The following is a 20,386-nucleotide window of genomic DNA, read 5'->3' on the forward strand; positions in this document are numbered from 1 at the left end:
GCAACAGTAACTGAGGGGGGAGGGGCTTTGCGAAAGGTCAATTAGTTTACAACAATGATGGCTGCTGAAGAACTGAGATGTGTAGATTCCGCCATCGCGTCCGTTATAGAAGATATCGACAGCGCATTAATTTTAAAAAAGGAACAGAGGACCTCGATCAAGGCATTTGTCGATGGGAAAGATGTCTTTGCCGTCCTTCCTACAGGATTCGGCAAAAGTTTGATTTATCAGCTGGCCCCGATGGTCGCTAAGAAGAGTTCTGTTGACAACTATGCGTCGCTCAACATACGTCACTTACTCTGTAGCTCTGATTGGTTGTAGGTCTATCCAATTGAGGTCTTTCCTGGATCGGTTGAAATACGCCCCCATAATCAAAGCCCAATGGAGCAGTATCAGACTCATATTCGAACTAGAATTGAGTATGACCACGTCAGGCTATCAATTGGCAACATGATTGGGTATAAAAAGAGCCTCTCAGAGTGGCAGTGTCTCTCAGAAGTCAAGATGGGCAGAGGATCACCAATTCCCCCAATGCTGTGGCGAAAAATAATGGAGCAATATCAGAAAGGAGTTTCTCAGAGAAAAATTGCAAAGAGTTTGAAGTTATCATCATCTACAGTGCATAATATCATCCAAAGATTTAGAGAATCTGGAACAATCTCTGTGCGTAAGGGTCAAGGCCAGAAAACCATACTGGATGCCAGTGATCTTCGGGCCCTTAGACGGCACTGCATCACATACAGGAATGCTACTGTAATGGAAATCACAACATGGGCTCAGGAATACTTCCAGAAAATATTGTCGGTGAACACAATCCACCGTGCCATTTGCCGTTGCCGGCTAAAACTCTATAGGTCAAAAAAGAAGCCATATCTAAATGTGATCCAGAAGCTCAGGCGTTTTCTCTGGGCCAAGGCTCATTTAAAATGGACTGTGGCAAAGTGGAAAACTGTTCTGTGGTCAGACGAATCAAAATTTGAAGTTCTTTTTGGAAAACTGGGACGCCATGTCATCCGGACTAAAGAGGACAAGGACAACCCAAGTTGTTATCAGCGCTCAGTTCAGAAGCCTGCATCTCTGATGGTATGGGGTTGCATGAGTGCGTGTGGCATGGGCAGCTTACACATCTGGAAAGGCACCATCAATGCTGAAAGGTATATCCAAGTTCTAGAACAACATATGCTCCCATCCTGACGTCGTCTCTTTCAGGGAAGACCTTGCATTTTCCAACATGACAATGCCAGACCAAATACTGCATCAATTACAACATCATGGCTGCGTAGAAGAAGGATCCGGGTACTGAAATAGCCAGCATGCAGTCCAGATCTTTCACCCATAGAAAACATTTGGCACATCATAAAGAGGAAGATGCGACAAAGAAGACCTAAGACAGTTGAGCAACTAGAAGCCTGTATTAGACAAGAATGGGACAACATTCCTATTCCTAAACTTGAGCAACTTGTCTCCTCAGTCCCCAGACGTTTGCAGACTGTTATAAAAAGAAGAGGGGATGCCACACAGTGGTAAACATGGCCTTCTCCCAACTTTTTTGAGATGTGTTGATGCCATGAAATTTAAAATCAACTTATTTTTCCCTTAAAATGATACATTTTCTCAGTTTAAACATTTGATATGTCATCTATGTTGTATTCTGAATAAAATATTGAAATTTGAAACTTCCACATCATTGCATTCTGTTTTTATTCACAATTTGTACAGTGTCCCAACTTTTTTGGAATCGGGTTTGTACATTAATTTAATTGATTTTATCACGTCATGTCTGGTTAATATTATATATACATTAAAATGTATATATAAATGTATATTATATATACATTTTGGAGTCGAATCTTGTCAATGTACCAGTTCACAAAACTGTCAGAGGTATGGCATAAGGCAAAATGCCATGATGAGGTAAAATGCATTGAAGTTTCAAAGCCAATACTGAGCCGGCGTTCTGACGTAGAACCCAGAAGCGCAGCACTGTGTTTACTATGTGATCAGCGTAGGAGAATGACAGGTGAGAGAAGAAATTATTGAATTAAAGTCGTTATTTTTGTTTTGTGCCAGAAATCTCATAGATTTCATCAAAAATAAATTAATGACAGAATTTTAATTTTTGGGTGAACTAACCCTATAAATTTAACATTGTCAACAACACCACAGTGCAACAATAGAGCAGCACATGCAAAGAAATGTAAATACATGCATTCTTTGGTTAATTATGCAAATTACTATAGAATTACTCAAAATTTTACCTGAAATGTTGAAAATGTTTGTTTCTATTTCAGTTCTTTGTAACTGTGCATTTATTTAACCACATTTTGCCTGAAAAGTCAACAATGTCAGCCGAAAAGGGCTAAAAAGAAACTTTAAGGGAGAAGAGAGCGTTAGTTATTTAATTACCAAATCGTCATGGTAAATTAAGCAGAGTAACAGATTGATAGCATCCTAGAGTAAACAAGCAAAGTGTCTGGATGACACATTGTGTTTTGGTCTTTTGTGGCAGTCTGGGTGCTGGGTGGCACAGCAGCCAACTGAATGCATTGTTAGGTTAATTGAAGTGGAAACAAGAGGACTGAGACCCCCTGTAGGTTCTGTGGCAGGAACAAAAATACACAATCATAAAATTCAAGAAGCCAAATGCAGTGGCGACAGATAATGATGTGTCCAATTAAATGTTGCTGAAGCTGTTCCAGTATATGACTGCAGCCGCAATGTGTTGAAATGCCATGTTCTTCCAAACGCAGCTTAATTGCCACCCACTGGTTCTGTCAACAGGTGCCAACGGCTCTGAATCATACTGGGGGACGTGTTAAAGGTTTTTTATGTTTCCATCTCTGATTATGAGTGAATTCTTAATCAGCCATGTACACAGAAGGGTTTCAAAAAATATATAATATCATTCGGTAATTGATCGAATCATAAAACATGCCACTATATAACAAGCGGTTAGATGGGAGGGGCTAAAACATAAGAGGGTTAGAGGATGTCATTGAAAAGTCATTTCAGAGCATTTCTATCTATCTATCTATCTATCTATCTATCTATCTATCTATCTATCTATCTGTCTATATCTATATCATCTGTCTGTCTGTCTCACTAACAAATATCTTTCCTCAAATCCTGAACTCCACTGCCTACAGACTTCTCATATCCACACAGAATCACACTAATATGTGCATATCTAGAGTACCCGAAGAGAATATTTTTTATTTTTTATGCTGTCCTCTATTCCTGATTTGACTTTCATGGCTCCCTCCGGATGCATTTATCAGCTGCGGGTTAGTAGTTAGTTGCGCTAGAGCACTGCTTGCAGCTGCCCCATGTCTTTACAGTACATTTTTTCATTTTTACCCACATTAGGACTGACTGACACATAATCCCTTGGTGCAGCAGTGGCCTCCATTTTCTTGGCAAATAGCAGCGAGTTTAATTCCACCCTCTGTCCAAAATAACAACTCATACGATTTTGCTTCTGTAATTGGGCTATTATCATCATGGCGTGAGGGCTGAATTATGAAGCATGATTCTTAGGCGGTCCCGACCGAGTCATTACTTAAGAGGTTTTTCGATGGTCTGCAATCAATTAGAACAATTTGGCAAGGGCTAGTTTATTCATATGCAATGCTAACATTTAGATTTAATGTAGTAAATTTTTGTAGAAAGTGCTCTAACATGGATAAAAATGATAAGCTTTAACTAAGCTTAAACTTTAAGTGTAGTTAAATATTGACTTTTTTTTAACAACATTTATGACAAATTTTCTTGACCCAGCACTGTAACCAATTTCTGTAGTTTGAACTGTATTTTACTGTAATATTACAGTAAGACACTGTAAAATGTGCATACAGTATCTTACTGTAAACAGCAAAGGATTATGGGAAAATATATGGTCACTACTGTAATTCTACTCTACTGTAAATCCATTTACAGTAGTGAACTTGACCGCAAAAAAACTGACCAACGGCACGAGAGATTTCTTTTCGAGTTTTTTTTTTTTTTTTAAACTGTATGGTATGGAAGTGGTGGTAAATTGATAAATGATATACCGGCAACTCACCAAAAAGGTTAATATATTATTTCTATTTTATGTAAAAACAAACATTTCCAAATATTTTCACTAATAATGTTAACAGCAAACTAACATGATTAATCGTGTCGTTTTCACATCGGAAGAGTTTTGGTGCCTTTTTTCTGTTGACTGTCGGCTGGATCGTTGTCATAATGCTGATAACATTAACTGGTGAGTAAGTTAAGTTCACCTATATAGGCAGAAATAATCTTTAGTAAAACCGATAAACATAACGTTTGTGTGTTCCGCTACCTCTTTAATGTAAGTTAGCTCATCAGGCAGAGTCGTCGGTTAAAGGTGGGGTAAGCCATTTTTCAAAAACGCTGTTGGACATTGTTGATATTTGAAATCAACCCAAACAAACCCACCCCTCTCTTCATTGCTCCGCCTCCAAAACTCACCCTCCAATCCTAACCACCCTGCTCTGAGTCAGTCTTGAACCCCTGCCTGATTGCTACTGGCAGGCAAGGCGAGTGCACTAACAATGATGCTAAACACCTCATTCTTTAGTGGTTGTCAGTGTGCAGTGGTTTACCTGCACAACTGTCACTAGCTGGCCACCGTTACACACGCAATGTGAGAGTGGATGTCTGTTTATCACAGCTGACGTGCAACAAAATGCAAGAAAAATAAAGCGCAGATGAACGAACAACAAGGGAGCACAGTAAATACAAACAAGTGTTTGTTGTTAGTCGCAAACAGCACAGAAGCTCCAGACAATCAAAATCGTGATACCCACATGAGAAGCGGGATCAAAGCAGCCTCCGCGTCTGTTTTCAGGCCTTCCCAATTAGCTCTCTCCAGCACTGGAAAGCTTTTCTAATATAAACGTGGACCTAAAGCGCTTGCCCAGTCATAAACCTTCATTCCAGTGATATTCTTTTGAGCTCTTTTGTATTGTCTCTCATCTCTCTTTCTGCTTTTCTTCAAATCTCCCTCTTGCTCGTTCTCTCTTCTCAACCGTCATACGCCCCTAATGCTGATTGGCTACATGTTTGTTGTTGGTGTCGGCCTGACTAACTTCCAAACAGTGTTTTTGAAATATGACTTACTGTACCCCACCCTTAAAGTTAACTAATGTGAAATACTGAGGAAAAATTTTCAAGTACATGTTTTGACTTATTTTCAGGTTTGTGATCTGGATAATATCATCTGCAACGTCGGACTTGGAGGTGTGTGTTGGACCCTTTTCATTGCTGTCATAACAATGATAACATCAACTGGTAGGCTAACGTCACCTAAATTAGCCGAAGTAAACTTATTAAACAGAGAAGCATAATAACTTTTGTATGTTCCGCTGCCTCTTTATCACAAGTTAGTTAGTTAGGCAGATGTAACAAAGTTAAAGGTGTTCTAAGCGATGTCACGCGTTTTTAGGCCAAAACTTTTTTTGTCACATACAGCAAACATCTCCTCACTATCCGCTAGCTGCCTGTCCCCTGAACACACTGTAAAAAAACGCGGTCTCTGTAGTCGCCACAAGCTCTGAAAACGGCAATAAAAACAAACTGGTGCAGCCTGGACCACGAAACATAATAAACATGCTCCAGCCAATAACCAACAAGAATGATTTTAAATGCGCGTTCATGACTGTTTCAGGAAGCACGGAGGGAAGGGGGAGGAGGAGGGAGGGTCTAGCTAGCCTGTTTTGTTTGACAACACTTCGAACGTCAACAGGAAGTTACTCCACCCAGGATCGCTTATACCCCCTTTCCACCAGCACGAACCGGGTGCTAGTTCAGAGCTAGTGCTAGTGCCAGTTCGGAGTTGGTTCAACTGATGAGCCTTCTAAGAACCGGTTTGCCTTTCCACGGGCTTGAGAGCCAGCACAAAGCCAGGTCTTACGTCACTGTATACGTCTCATATTTCACAGCAAAGCTAGCGCTGCAGCGCCAAACACAAACACACCAAGCTAGATGGAGATTACAATTGAGCTGCTATTAGCTCGATTAGCTGCTGTTTCAAAAATGGCGGTCACAAGTTTCTTGTTGGTCACGGTAACCCCGCCCCTAGCCCCTGACGCAAGCGGTTCTTACTTCTAGCCCAGCAACGTTTTGGTGCTACTTATGAACCACTTTTTCTGGTTCGGAGCTGGTGCTTTGTGTGTCGAAAGACAAAGAACTGATTTGAAACTAGGCTCTGGCTCCGAACCAGCACTCAAACTGCCTTGGTGGAAAAGGGGTATTAGAGAACCTTTAACAGTGAGCTAAAGTGAAATACTGAGGAAAACTGAGTTACACTAAGTACATCTTTTGTTTTATTTTTAAGTTTGTAGTCTGGATCATGTCACCTGCAAAGTCAGAGGTGTATTTTGGAGTTCTCAAAGTGTCTTTTGCGGTGAAGGTGATATGAGTTGCTTAGTTAGCAAATCTCTAAAATGTACCACATTGAAGATACACATAAAAACAGATAAAAAAACACATAAAATCAGGTTTGTGAGCTCTTCTCCTCTGCTGCATTGCCTGTAAATGGCACCAAAAAAGCAAAACATTTTCTACTTTGAAAACGGGGTCACAAAAAAATGTATATCTGCTGTCTTAACCAGTGTTGGGGGAACGCATAATGTGAGTTAGGTAATCAGATTATTTTTTTCAAGTAATGAGTAAAGTAACATTACCTTTAAATTTACAACAAAATATCTGAGTTACTTTTCAAATAAGTATCTTAAGTTACTTTGTTTTCCCATTTATTGACTGACAGCTCTCCTGTCCCCATGTTGAGAGAAATTGTGAGTAAATGCAGAGGCGTTGTGAGTGCTTTTGGTTATTGTACTTCTAGACTAAATGTGAGCAGGCATTTACTCATCTCTCTTCCAAAAACACATTCAGTATTCCTCAAAATGAGTAGACTAAAAACAGTGAAAAGCAAACTATTAAGCAAACTTGCAATAATTGAAATCTAAAATAATACTTAATTTATGTATGTTAAACATCACATTTATGTTTCAATGGTTTTTTTTATTTTTATTTTTTTTAATTTATTTGTTTGTTATTAAAAAACAAACAAGCAAGCCCAGCTCTGGTGAGAAAAGTAATGCAAAAGTAACTCTGCCACACATTTTTAGTAAACAAGTAATTTTAGTTTACAATGTGCAAAATGCCAAAAATAAAAACATACCACTGTGAGAAAATACAAAAGATTTCTTAACACAAAGCTATCATAGCGCCCAAGTCATATGACCTACTTTTATGGTGTTTTGTGTGTCTGATTTTGCAGCTTGAAAGACCTAGTCCCATTCACTCATGTGAATAAGGGTGAGTATTAGTGAACTATGCCTTTAAGCAGCTATATCGAATGTGAATATTCATCAAATGTGATGAATTTCTGTATTTTGATACAGTGTACCTTACAGATCAACTGGCAAGAAGAAATATGCACCCATAAATTACTGACTGAACGGACTGCTTTGACAAACTAGTAACCATTTACTTTACTGTTGGTAGGTAAAAAATTGCGATTATATGTTTGTGTTTCCATCTGGCACAGAAGCATCTACAGTGTCATTGAAGCAATGAGGAGCTGTCAGGTGTATTTACTGAGATATATTTTTTTCTTCTTTTTTTTTTTTTTTTTTGCTTTTTGAGACGTCTTTGTGCTATATTTGTCTAACAGTAGCTATAGCAACATACTAAAATTATAGCTCTGGGTATACGTTGTCATAAAACATTATTTTAATTCACCCAAGGCACACAATGTTTTACTTATTACTGAAATCCCCAGTAAGGCTGAGCTTTGATTTTTGGATTTAAATAGAAAGCCATCGGAGATTTCGAGTGGGTTAACAGTGGCTAATCGTTTAAAACGGGAGACAAAACTTTGCTAAATTTGCATTTGATTATGACAACTTTATTCAAATGAGTTGCCTCCAATTCTAGATTTGTAGAAGAAAAGAACAAGCTGCCTTTTATCATCATGTTGAACTGACAAGATAAGAGTTCAGTGACTTAAAAACAGAATAATCATACTGAATAACATGATTGTGATTTGCTTCCCTCTTTGGAGAAATCTGTGCTTTTTACAGACTTGTAACTTTACTCAAAAAAAAAAAAAAAGAATGACGATGGATAGAAAAAGACTAGATTTTCTTAAGAAAATGTTTTGGCACTGTGCTCGAGTGGTTGCCAGGGTGTTTCTATACAGTTGTTCTAAGTTTCTAAACAGTTTCTACGGTGGTCGCTACAGTGTTGCGGTTGCTAAGATGCTCTTAGTTTCTAAACCATTGCTAGTGGGTTTTGGGTGGTTGCTACATGCATTGCAAGGTGGTGGCTTGGCATCAGTAAGAAAGAGGAAAAAAATAATATCAGATATCAACAAAAACATTGTTTTAATAACAAAATATCATTCATTTGATTCTCATAAAACATCAAAACAAATGATATATGAAGAATAATTCCATTAAATATAAAACATTCACTTTGTAATGAGTTAAGAGAAATGAATTGTTGTATGAGTTCTTCCAAAACACAACTTTTCACCATAGTTATTAAATTACTACAAAAATAATACAGAACATGATGATTTAACACATTTTTAACATCCTACCAGAAAAAAATGAAAATAGATTATGTATTCGCAGCTGTCTGTAATTTTACAATCATAGGGTCACTGAGAGTTCCTTCAAGTGTGATTTGTGTGACTTGTTAATAAATGACTTTCAGTATAAACTTCTACATTCCAGATTTAAAGACCTTTCTGGAAATGAATGGACCCCAGATCCACAGCTGCCATGCTTCATCATTTCACAAACATTTGTCACTTCAGCAACAACTTATAACACATTATCTCACTAAAATTGGGTGCACACTTTATGATATTTGCCACTTTTTTGTTGCCAGGGACTCGCACAGTCTTTTTTATTTTCAAGGCAAAAATTGGCTCTGAATGTGAAAATGTGAACTGAAATGTGGAATGCATTGATTTTTTTTCTTAATCAGTATTGTTTTCTTATCTTTCAGTGAAACAACACATAAATCTTTTTTTTTTATTGTGTTCCAAACAAGAAAAAGTTATTTACCAATGTGGTAAGATAAATATTCTAAATGTAAATATTCTTATTAGCCCACACAATTTTCATTAAGTGTAAAGTTATCTTCTTTTAAGGATGTTTAGACATTTCTACTGGAAAACAAGATGAAAATAATGATTAAGAATTCGTTTTTACAGTGTGGCGACTCAAGATGCCTAGTCAATGCAGTCAATTTCGACCAAAGTCTAGCTAAATGTCTGTGGTATGGGCTGCACAGTCTCATTAATATCATGTCATACAACGTGATAAGAAACAATGGGAAAGTACAGTAAAAATCATACAGTGTACACCCGGATTAACATTAGAACAAAAATCTCAAAGCAGTTCATGTTGTGCGTTGTCCAAATATCCTCAGTGCAAACTCTTGTAATTCTGCCTTTTGTCATGTTTCCTCAAGTTCGGGCTCTTCTGGAAGTGTGGTGAGATCTTGTATGACTACCTGCGGAGTTGGCATGGTGACAGACATTGGCATTGCAACTGGTACTGCCCTTCGAGAACTTTGTGGCACTGCGTCCCTCTGTAGTTCCGGAGGGAGAGCAGGTGTCGGCGCCTCCTGCAGGTGTCTCCGGTACTGCACGAAACTGCACGTCTTCAAGACAATGGCGAGGATGTTCTTACCAATGAGTATTCCAGACACACGGACGTCCCTATAAAACACCATATTCCCACCCCGTATAAAAATCGTAATAATGTTGATGGCGACCAAACTGAGAATGGGATACAACAACATCTTGTGTGGCACAATGTTTACACCTTGCATGCTTATTTCGCTTAGCGACACACACGGCAGTATCAGAAGTAGTATGTAGCAGTAGAAAAAAGTAAGGCCCTCCACCCACAGGGGGAGCCCTTTTCTTTGAGGCTCCCATAGGCTGGCCTGAATGTCCAAGATGTCAAGAAGATCAACCACAACCCAGAACAGTCGACTCCTCAGCTCTTCCCTCTTCTTGAGTGGCCGAACGTATTCCATGTGGTCGATGGCTGCCAGCGTAACATAAAGTCCCGGCACAAACACGGAAAGCAGCACCGTGAAAGCCTTGCAGGTAAGAGCTTCCGCTTTCTCGCCTTCCGCCTTGTAGTTCTGGTAGACGAAGTAGACCTTGATCTCGAGCACAAAGACGTAGAAGAACCAGAGGATCATGGCGTAGCCGCGTTTAGCAGTTCGTACCTCGGCACCAACCCATACTGCGATGTACCGCAGCACGATGAGGAAGCACAAACGTCGCCAACCATCACCATGATGCAGACGCCCACCTTCCGTGGACCTTGATTCTGCTCCACAAGATAGGCGTCCAACAGCGCCATGCTACTCATGATAAGAACACACGAAAGGCAAACGTGTGGCTTGTTGGAAGGGGGTGGTGGGGCCATGTTGATTATGAGGAGCAAATTAATAACGATGGGTGGTGGAATGTTCAATCAAACCAATTTTTATAGACCCATATGAGTTGCTTAACTGTTCATCCCAAAGGAACAGCAGTCCTGGAAACGGTAGTTAATCTAAATCTGCTTAATAGCACAGCAACCTGTTCCTCAAAATGAGGCGTGATGGGAGGACGAGCTAATGAGGAGGCAAAAAAAAAGAGCTAAACAAGATTGAGCTAAACTTGCTGTTTCTAAATTCAGCCCAAGGCTGAAAACAACCTAATGCACAGGATGCACTTCAGGGTACCACACAGCAAACCTGGTACCACTGTCAGTCATTAGTCCTCTCGCCTTAACTCACTCCCACAGTCCTCAGAGTGAATGTAGGCAACCTGTGCATACTGATCACAGACGCTTCGGTATTCGTTAATCGTTAATTGCATCTTTAACAGCCAGAGTCTTAAATATTTCAGATCTCTCAGTCTGTAAGCACAACCACCGGCGCTTATTTTCCAAAGAGGAGTCTCACGACTTCAAAAGCGAGAGGGAAAGGTGAAATAAGCCACATGCTCTCCGAAACAGTGGGTCAGAAATGATCGGCTGTGATAAATTTCTCATTTTATGCCAGAAGAGAATTTCTTCCCGTCATTATTCCTCAGAACGCCGCATACGAGACTACAGCTGACATGCTTCTCCTATGAGGTTCATCATTCCAGATTGCGTTGAACAGTAAGTGTGCGTCTGGTTTATGTATGCATGTTTTTCTCAGAAAAATTTCAGCAGAAGATGTCTTTGAAGCCCCAAAGTCTCAAATCCGATCCAGTCCTCAGATCTCTTCCTCCCACATAAATCGACGTGGGTTGTAAAAGGTAAAGTATTTAAAAGTAAGTTTATGCAGAAGAAAATGACCTCTTTTCTGAAGGATTAGAAGCGCAGCACTCCTCCACAGTAGCAGACCTTGTGGTGCCTGTAGATTAAAATCACTCTATCTTCTTCCCAGTATCGACACCAAAGACATCAATAAGTTTCCACTTGCCATCACCTGTGAAATCTCTGCAGCAATAATCTCGATCTTCCTCCTTTCATCCTCTCAGGCTCCAGAGCAATGTGATGTGTGCAGCCTGTGGCTCTTCAACATAGTCTGGCTAGATTTCACCCTCCTCCTGCTGTTTTTCTCTTCTCTCCTCCCTCTCTCTGCTCCCCTCCACTTATGCGCAGTCAGGCGTTGGGTGTCAAAGAGGGACGCTCTGCAACAGCAACAGATAAAGACCGCGTCAAGCTTTCATTTGATCAGAGCTGTGCTGTCACAACTAGACCGAGGGTCTACATGCAGTACCTCTCTTAGGGATTCCCTTTATGAGACCTTCAGTTCCTCAGAAGTTCTGTTTCAAATCGTGAGCTGTGCAGTGGTCCAGGAGTCTTTGATCTGACATAGCAAATCTCAGAGAAACTGTGACAGAAACAATAAAGAGAGTGAGTAAAGGTTTCCACAATGCAGAAGCAACCACTGAGAACAGCAGGACAAAGATGATTGATCTAGATGGTAACCACAAGATTCAAGAGTTTATTTGCAAGAATTTACTATGTACACCAATGAGGGTCTGTGAAAATACTGCAGGTGTTATTAATTATAATGTTTTGTATGTATGTATGTATGTATGTATGTGTGTGTGTGTGTATATATATATATATATATATATATATATATATATATTATTCATATTAAAATACTTTTAATATTAAAGATATTAATGTATTAATATTAATGCAATATTAACTTCAGCCAAAGCTAAAGTTCAACAAAATGTTTCATTGTCTGTCCCACAAATGTATTATGTACAATAATTTTAAAGGGATAGTTCACCCAAAAATGAAAATTTGATGTTTATCTGCTTACCCCCAGGGCATCCAAGATGTAGGTGACTTTTTTTCTTCAGTCGAACGCAAATTATGATTTTTAACTGCAACCGCTGCCGTCTGTCAGTCAAATAATAGCAGTGGATAGGAACTTCAACTATAACAGTAAATAAAACTTGCTTAGACAAATCCAAATTAAACCCTGCGGCTCGTGACGACACATTGATGTCTTAAGACATGAAACGATCGGTTTGTGTGAGAAACCGAACAGTATTTATATCATTTTTTACCTCTAATACACCACTATGTCCAACTCCGTTCAGCTTCCGGTGTGTGAGGTCTGATCGCGCTCTGACAACGGAAGTGATGTCTCGCGCTCATTGAAATATATGGGCGAGACATCACTTCCGTCGTCAGAACGCGTTTTTTGACCTCACTAACAGGAAGCTGAACGAAGTTGGACATAGTGGTGTTTTAGAGGTAAAAAATGATATAAATACTGTTCGGTTTCTCACACAAACAGATCGTTTCGTGTCTTAAGACATCAATGTGTCGTCACGAGCCGCAGGGTTTAATTTGGATTTGTCTTAGCAAGTTTTATTTACTGTTATAGTTGAAGTTCCTATCCACTGCTATTATTTGACTGACAGACGGCAGCGGTTGCAGTTAAAAATCATAATTTGCGTTCGACTGAAGAAACAAATTCACCTACATCTTGGATGCACTGGGGGTAAGCAGATAAACATCAAATTTTCATTTTTGGGTGAACTATCCCTTTAATGGCTTTGCATTGTAGCATTCTACATGTTACATTCAATAGATATTTACGTGAATTATTTAGAATGTATGTAATTTATGAATATTGTAATTTATATATATATATCATGGGAGGTGGTGCCTCAAAATAATAGGATGAGAAAAAATCCATATTACATATAAAACAACACAAATATTACAAATTATGACATTAAAAAGAGCGCAAGTCACTCGTATTTCTTAAGCAACACTGTCCAACAGCGACACCCGCAGGTAAAGTTAAAGCAGGAGTCATGCCTCTCTTTGCTCTCATAGAAAACCATAGAAAACCATCAGGTGTGCAGTAGGTTTTGTGGGGGGTAATTGAGAATGAATGTGGGAAAGTCACGTGAGAGGAGGCAATGTCTCCATCGTGCTATGATTGGATGTAATTGGTTATGAGTGGATATGATTGGTTTGTGCGATAAATCCCGCCTCTTGTTTATGTGTGCGTTCCGTGCGTCGGTTTCACTGAACAAATGATGGCGTCAGTGGGAAGATTAATTGAAAAGTAAGTAAACAGATCACCCAGTTAGATATCACTGCTTTATGTCACGTCAAAATCAAACTTGAAATGGACTGTAAGCATGATGACTGCGGGGGTTTTTTAGTGCAATCAGTTTTGTGAAATTAAAAATACAATTCGTGTCTGTGACAGACGGTGTTTACGGAGCATGACTGATGATCCAAAATAGCCTAAGTTGACAATTTAAAAGAAAAACATCAATACACAAATAAAATATATTGTTTAAATTATTATTGCCTTTAGGTATTATTTTGGAAGGAATGTAGAAATGCTTAAAACACTAACTTGATGAGATTGACTTGGTTTTGATCAATAAAACATTACATTGTTAATGTAAAATTACAAACTAGAATTGTATTTGGTTTCTTTCTTTTTCTTTTTTGATGTAAAGTAAAGTAATGTTCATTTGACAAGGAAGATGTGTCAAAGTTAAGAGTAATGCATGAATTTACATTGATTCATAAATAAATAAAAAATGTGCCTCCTCATTTCAGAACACCACTGCACGCCACTATATATATATATATATATATATATATATATAGTGTAGGCTATATATATATATATATATATATATTTTTTTTTTTTTTTTTCAACAAGGGGGATGCTACATATAGGCTATATATATATATATATATATATATATATATATATATATATATATATATATATATATATATATATATATATATAGCCTATATGTAGCATCCCCCTTGTTGAAAAAAATTACAAAAAGCATCCCCTCTCTAAAGCCACCATCCCCCCTTACATCCCCTTTAGATTAACAGTGTTATGAATTATGTAAAACTTATCATGGAAACGAAATTTTAAAATTTAAAAGTCTGTGTGATAATTAACAAACTATAAATAACAGCGATTGACCAATCAGAACTCAGTATTGTAACGTGCTGCGTCTGCTCACAGTCACGCCACAGCTCTGATTCAAGCAAGCTTTCGTCATTTTTCGCGCTTGTTCAGAAGGATCAGGAGAACGGTTCAAATGTATCTTTTGACGTTTGTATATTACTTTGATTAGTGTTTTAAGAACATTCCCCTGACTCATTAGAACGAATAATGAACATAGCTAAAGTGCATTGATGCCGTAAGGGATCGTTGTCAACGTGAATTATTGACAGTGAATGTCACTGAGGTGATAATGCATAAATGCATATTATAGGCTATATGTTGGCTACATGTAGTAGGCTACGTGTGTTTATTTATTTTATTTAATAAAAAACTATGGGCTCTGTTCATACTCCGCTGTTTAAAAATGCATGAACCATCCATTCAAGACACAGCTAACAAAGACTGGACCACTAATTGTTCGATATACGATCTTAAGAACTCAAGAGTTGCATTTAATTAGGAAATAACTCTATTCTCTTTGTCCAAACTAGAGCTCTGGAGTGCTGAAAAGTGTGGGGCTCAAAAATTATGTGTGTGCGTGCTTACTGAATAGGTTCTCCAGAGTGAAGAGAAAACCATATGCAAACTACATATAACAAATTGGGGGGAGAAGTAAAATTTTCGTTTGATTCCAGGGCTTGGGGCAAAGCTTTCATTTATGAACTAAAGAACAAATATTTCTGATAGAGATATGAGCATGCAATGAGGAAAACAATATGCATAACATTCATCCTAAGGCAGCAAAGGATCTACCTGCACATTTAAAATCCACAGAAACAGACCCGAACTGCAAAATTACATGTGTTTTAGAGCAAATTTGGAACTAATCTAAACATTTTTTGGCTTTTAAGTTCATGCCTGTTAGCGTGAGCTCATCTACACTGTTAGACATTTCTGTAATTTCTACAGTTATTTACCATATATCACCCAGTATAATACTGCTAATTTTCTTTACAGTACATAACTGTGATTCCCTTTGCATCATGGGAATTTTCTGTGACGTCAAACACCACATAGGCTACAGCGATTTAGCCTACTGTATTTTTTAAATTTGCAGTATACTACTGTATTTGCTGTAACGGTCTCTCTGGCACCATTCCGTCGTGTTTTTTATTTTATTTTATTTTTTTTATTATCCTCTTTTTTGTACATTTGGTTTGACATGATTTGCCTTACACCGCGCGTCTACAACGCCAACAGCCCACGGACACTGAAGCTACCGGACCTTTACAAAATGCAAACCTGTTTGTCCCTTGTGTCAGGAATAGCGCGAGCGCTTGGACTCGGAGTACCGTACATATAACGGGCCATCAGTAACGTTATACTGTCTGGGATTTGTCGTGCCGCGCCGGAGCATTCAGTGCAAACACTGATTGTAATGGGTTCTGTCTTGTGTTGGATCGCGTTGTTCGCGTCCGGGGTAACTTAGAGACGGAACCAGCGCGGCAGCGCCAGAGTCTACGGCCGGTGTACCGATGCACCCTGTGAAGACGTATCCTGAGAGAGAGAGAGACCAGCGAGCAAGGTAAAAAAAAAAAAAAAAAAAAAAAAATATATAATATATATATATATATATATATATATATATATATATATATATATATATATATATATATATATATTCACCACGGTAAACTGCGTTAACGTTTCATTTGACAAAATATTTTGTTAGATTATGGAATTTAATATTTACTGCAATTTATGTATGCGTGTTTTAAAGGTCTCAACTGCAACAAAGCGCCGGTGACTGCTAGCAAGATTTCTGAGGTAAGCTGTACTTGAAATCATATTGTTACTTAAATTTCCTAACAAAAGCAATGTTTTCTGTCTATTTTTTTGTAATACTGGTTTAAAAGCATGCCACAGCGACATTTTGCGGGCCACAAAGTTCATTATCATTGTCAGTAGTATAGCTGAAGCACAGCTAATGCATCAGTCACTAGTATTGTTAAATTAGAAATATGTGAGGACTAGGTAGCATTCTAAATTTGCTAACTTTTTATCAAATAAGTGACTTTGCATCATGTCTAACATTTTATTTATTACATAACAAATTAACCAATCAGAAGATGGACCATTTTCTATGTTCAGTCTCACCAGATTACATTTAGGTAAGCACTGCAGTAAAACTCTCAATAAATCATTCATACAAAATCTAGCATTCTAAACAACTTTAGTTTATACTTTTGAATTATTTTGATCTTTCATTAGGCAGAAGACTCTCTACCATTGCAGTCCCAACTGACCGAAGGTCCTAATATCAGCGCACAGGTGGGTTAACTACTGTAGGGAGGAGAAAAATCATCACATAGTGATTTCTTGCATGCATCTTACTGTGTATTTATCTCAAATAGCTTCCCCTTCACTGCAAACAGGCTGAAATTGGCTAAATCATCGATTGCAGTCTCTCTCTCTGGATCTCAGCATTTTTGGACAGAATTTAGGATATGTAAGTATTAAAATTTAATCTGGCATAATTTAATTTACAATTCATCTGAAATTTTTGAATATGCTATTGACAAAAAGATGTTGCTTATATATTCTTAAAAAAAAGGTTTAAAAAAGGAGGTTAAAAATAATTTGACACTAATATGGAATTCTCTCTCTCTCTCATTCTCATTCTCATTTTTATTTAGTGTCAGAGCCGGGATCTCCTCTGAAGGACTGAGTACATTTGTGTTCGTGGACACGCATACAGACCAGGAACATTCTGATGTTGTCAGTCAAGTTCTGAACTGGAACCAATCTTTGGAGAAGTTCATTTATTTCCAAAGGTGAAAAAAAAACAGTGTGTTGTCTTTTAAAAAAATGAATTTAGAGGAGAACATTGATAATAATAAGAAATGTTTCTTGAACAGTCTTCTTTCAAAAACATTAAGACACTGAAATACTTTTGGCCACCAGTGTACATTAATCAAATTTTGGAAATAGTGAAATGATTTTGAAAGTGGGGTTATGTGTCATGTTACCTAATGAGATTGAGAAAAGAATTGTTTTGTCCTGTGTTGGACATTTCATTTTTGACTGCTTAAAAATGTATTTATATTTTGCGGTTTTATGAATGTAATTGTTGATATTTAATTATAATATTTTTTTGACAATAAGCTAAACAACCATTGACTTTACATCATTTTATGTTTTTTGTAGTGAAGGACAACACAACACAACACAACACATAATGTGTTCATTTAACAAGTTTACACATCTTTGTGCTAACCTTTTTGACACATTTACTTTGTTAAAAACAATAACAGCTTAATGAGTTAAAATTAACACAAAATGTGTCCCTAAACTCTCCCATTAATGTGTAAATATTGTCATTTTTAACACATCCTTTCCAGCATTGGCAGACTGTTTATTTTGTGATATATATGCAATGTTTTAAATAAAAAATGAAATGATATTTTGCAATAATTTTGTCTGTTTGAATTGTATCTCAGTAGTACTTATGTAATTAATTCTATATAATATTATGAAATCTATATTTAGGACAAATAATTACAGTAGTGTACTGATTACCTGGGTTTTTTACAGTAATTGCACCGTATTACATAATTACAGTACCATGTAGTTACTGTAAAACTGAAATACAGTTATAGTACTGTAAATCTTAATTACAGTAACTTACTGTAACAGTGTTGCCAGTAAGTTACTGTAAAAAACCCTTGAAATGTCTAACAGTGTATGTTAATGTACTCCTAAATGTTGACTATATGCATTCAAAATTCTTAAATTCTTACTCACATGCTTGGTTTGACTGTGATTCTATCAGCAATTCGACATAAACCTTATATCGAATCTCCATGAAAACCCACAATACATTTAAAATGCACAGAGCATTTGTTGTTTATTATAAACATATTACTTATAAATGTCCTCCTTTCTCAGATTACCAGAGCGTTAGACAGTCATGAATGTTTGATAAGAATCCAAACCATTAGTTCCAATAAGGAGAAGCTGATCTCTCGCCTTTGTTAATTGGATGTGTTTGATCACTTTCCCTGCCCCTTTCTGAGAAGCACCAGGCATCAATCTAAATGTGCCACTGAGAGCTGTTACATTAGGACGAATCATCTGATAGATGGTAGTTTATATCATTGATGTCTCAGAATGTGCATCCATCCGCAAGCACCGTCAGACAGATGAGTACATGGCCATAAATGACCATTAATAAATGATTCAACAGACTGAGAAGAACTAAAGAAGAATCTGTTCAGATTGGCATACTAATGAGCTGCTTACTGCAGACACTGTGCAGTATGTACCATGCACTCCTGTTTTTTGTATGCTGCTTTGACATACTGATCTCACAGGAAAACGTAAATATGTTACAAGTTGGCGATTTCATATGAATTTGTATGAATTATTCCCAGTCACAGGAGAATAAGCAGATCGTGTGAAAACGTACAAATGAGATTGTACAAATTCTTATGAATTAGCCACCAATTCGAAATTCAAAATTCAATTAGATTGTTTTGGCATTGCTCAAGTTAGTACGTATTGCATGCTAAATTGACCAAGTGGACCAATTTATAGTTATTTTGCATTGTGTGTATGAATGTTTAAATTATAAAGAAACGTTAAAAAATTGTGGTTGTTGCTATTTATTGTTAATTTGTCACAGTGCATTGTGGGAGACAGTACCCAATGCAGTGTGCATAGTGTAGTGGTTTATATAGTATGTAATTTGAGAATTTTATACCATATGTAAGCAATAAGGTACGAGAGGCTGTGCTGTATTGTGAATAAGTCACAGGCTTCATGGCTGAAGGGCGCTGTTAGGCATGACGCGAAGCACTCTGGTAATGTATCAATGCAACTGTCACAAAGTAAACTTTCTAAAACCCTTCCTTCCACTGGAAAAAAATTGCCCCTTACCATGAACAGCAAAAGAAGTTACATTTTCACACCATTAGATGGCGGCAAAGACTGTCTTTATGAGTGTGTCAGTCAGTAGCGAAGACTTTTACATTGAAAAGACTGAATGGTTGTGAACACGGAACAAGACGCAACTGACAAATGCTTTGACTAGCGCTGTCAGTCACGGGAAAACCCCTTAAATGTTAAAAGGACAAGATAATACATCGGACATTTAAACTGTTTTTTTTTATTATGAACATAGGACTGACCTGAAGGAAAATGCTAAATCTGAATACAGGTAATAAACTCGCTCACTCGATCTCTTTCTCACAATACTCTTCTACATAATACAGTAAGCTACAATGAACAATATCAATTGAGAACATACAGTTTACATTGCTAAGAGTGGTTGCTAAGGGTGTTGTGTAGTGATACACAGAACTGTTGGGTGAAGCGATCGTAGCCGTGTTTTATCGTGAATAAAACACAGCTATTGACCATTTAGAATCAAGGACAGGAAAATAATCATTTTATAAGAAAATAGCATGCAATTGGAATAGTCTGAAAAAAGATATAAAAATTGTGACTGTTTCTTTCTGCTACTTTGTCAAATTGGAAATGGTAAAAAATATAATGTGAAAAGCAGAATGCTGTTCTGAACATATCAAATGTAGCAACTAGGGAATGAAATGGGCTGTGTCCAAACTTTTCATTCCGAAAGCTCATTTGTCTTGTTTAATGAGGCACTTTAACACAAACTTGGCAAGGAGTGCAAAATTACCCTCTGCTTAACCTGAGCAATTATAAGTCCTAAACTTGCTACAGAATATACTGCACTCTATATCCTCAGCGTAGCGAAACGAAACATACCCTTTATGTCTCCTAATTAAATTTGCTAGCTGCAACTGTAAGTGACACTGAGCATGGTCTATGTAGTGTAGAAGGAGGCATAATTCCATTACTGCTTCATGCTGGG

At 37.6% G+C, this 20,386-nt stretch overlaps 1 protein-coding gene and 1 long non-coding RNA gene across 2 annotated transcripts; one reads left to right on the top strand and one right to left on the bottom strand.

Annotated features, from left to right (window-relative positions):
- Nucleotides 1–8,382: 8,382 nt before the first annotated feature.
- On the bottom strand, nucleotides 8,383–12,001 carry tmem264 (transmembrane protein 264). The gene is given in 3 exon segments (XM_048163886.1): nucleotides 8,383–10,317; nucleotides 10,320–11,713; nucleotides 11,803–12,001. Coding segments are annotated over 2 exon segments (987 nt in total). The 5' UTR covers nucleotides 10,473–11,713; nucleotides 11,803–12,001; the 3' UTR covers nucleotides 8,383–9,483.
- Nucleotides 12,002–15,357: 3,356 nt separating this feature from the next.
- LOC125262841 lies at nucleotides 15,358–17,905 on the top strand. Its single transcript, XR_007183629.1, has 6 exons — nucleotides 15,358–16,075; nucleotides 16,271–16,317; nucleotides 16,617–16,661; nucleotides 16,762–16,821; nucleotides 16,905–16,999; nucleotides 17,187–17,905. It is a non-coding gene; the product is annotated as an uncharacterized LOC125262841 (long non-coding RNA).
- The last annotated feature ends 2,481 nt before the right edge of the window (nucleotides 17,906–20,386 follow it).

This window comes from Megalobrama amblycephala, linkage group LG2 (genome assembly GCF_018812025.1).
Source record: "Megalobrama amblycephala isolate DHTTF-2021 linkage group LG2, ASM1881202v1, whole genome shotgun sequence".
Taxonomy (NCBI): domain Eukaryota; kingdom Metazoa; phylum Chordata; class Actinopteri; order Cypriniformes; family Xenocyprididae; genus Megalobrama; species Megalobrama amblycephala.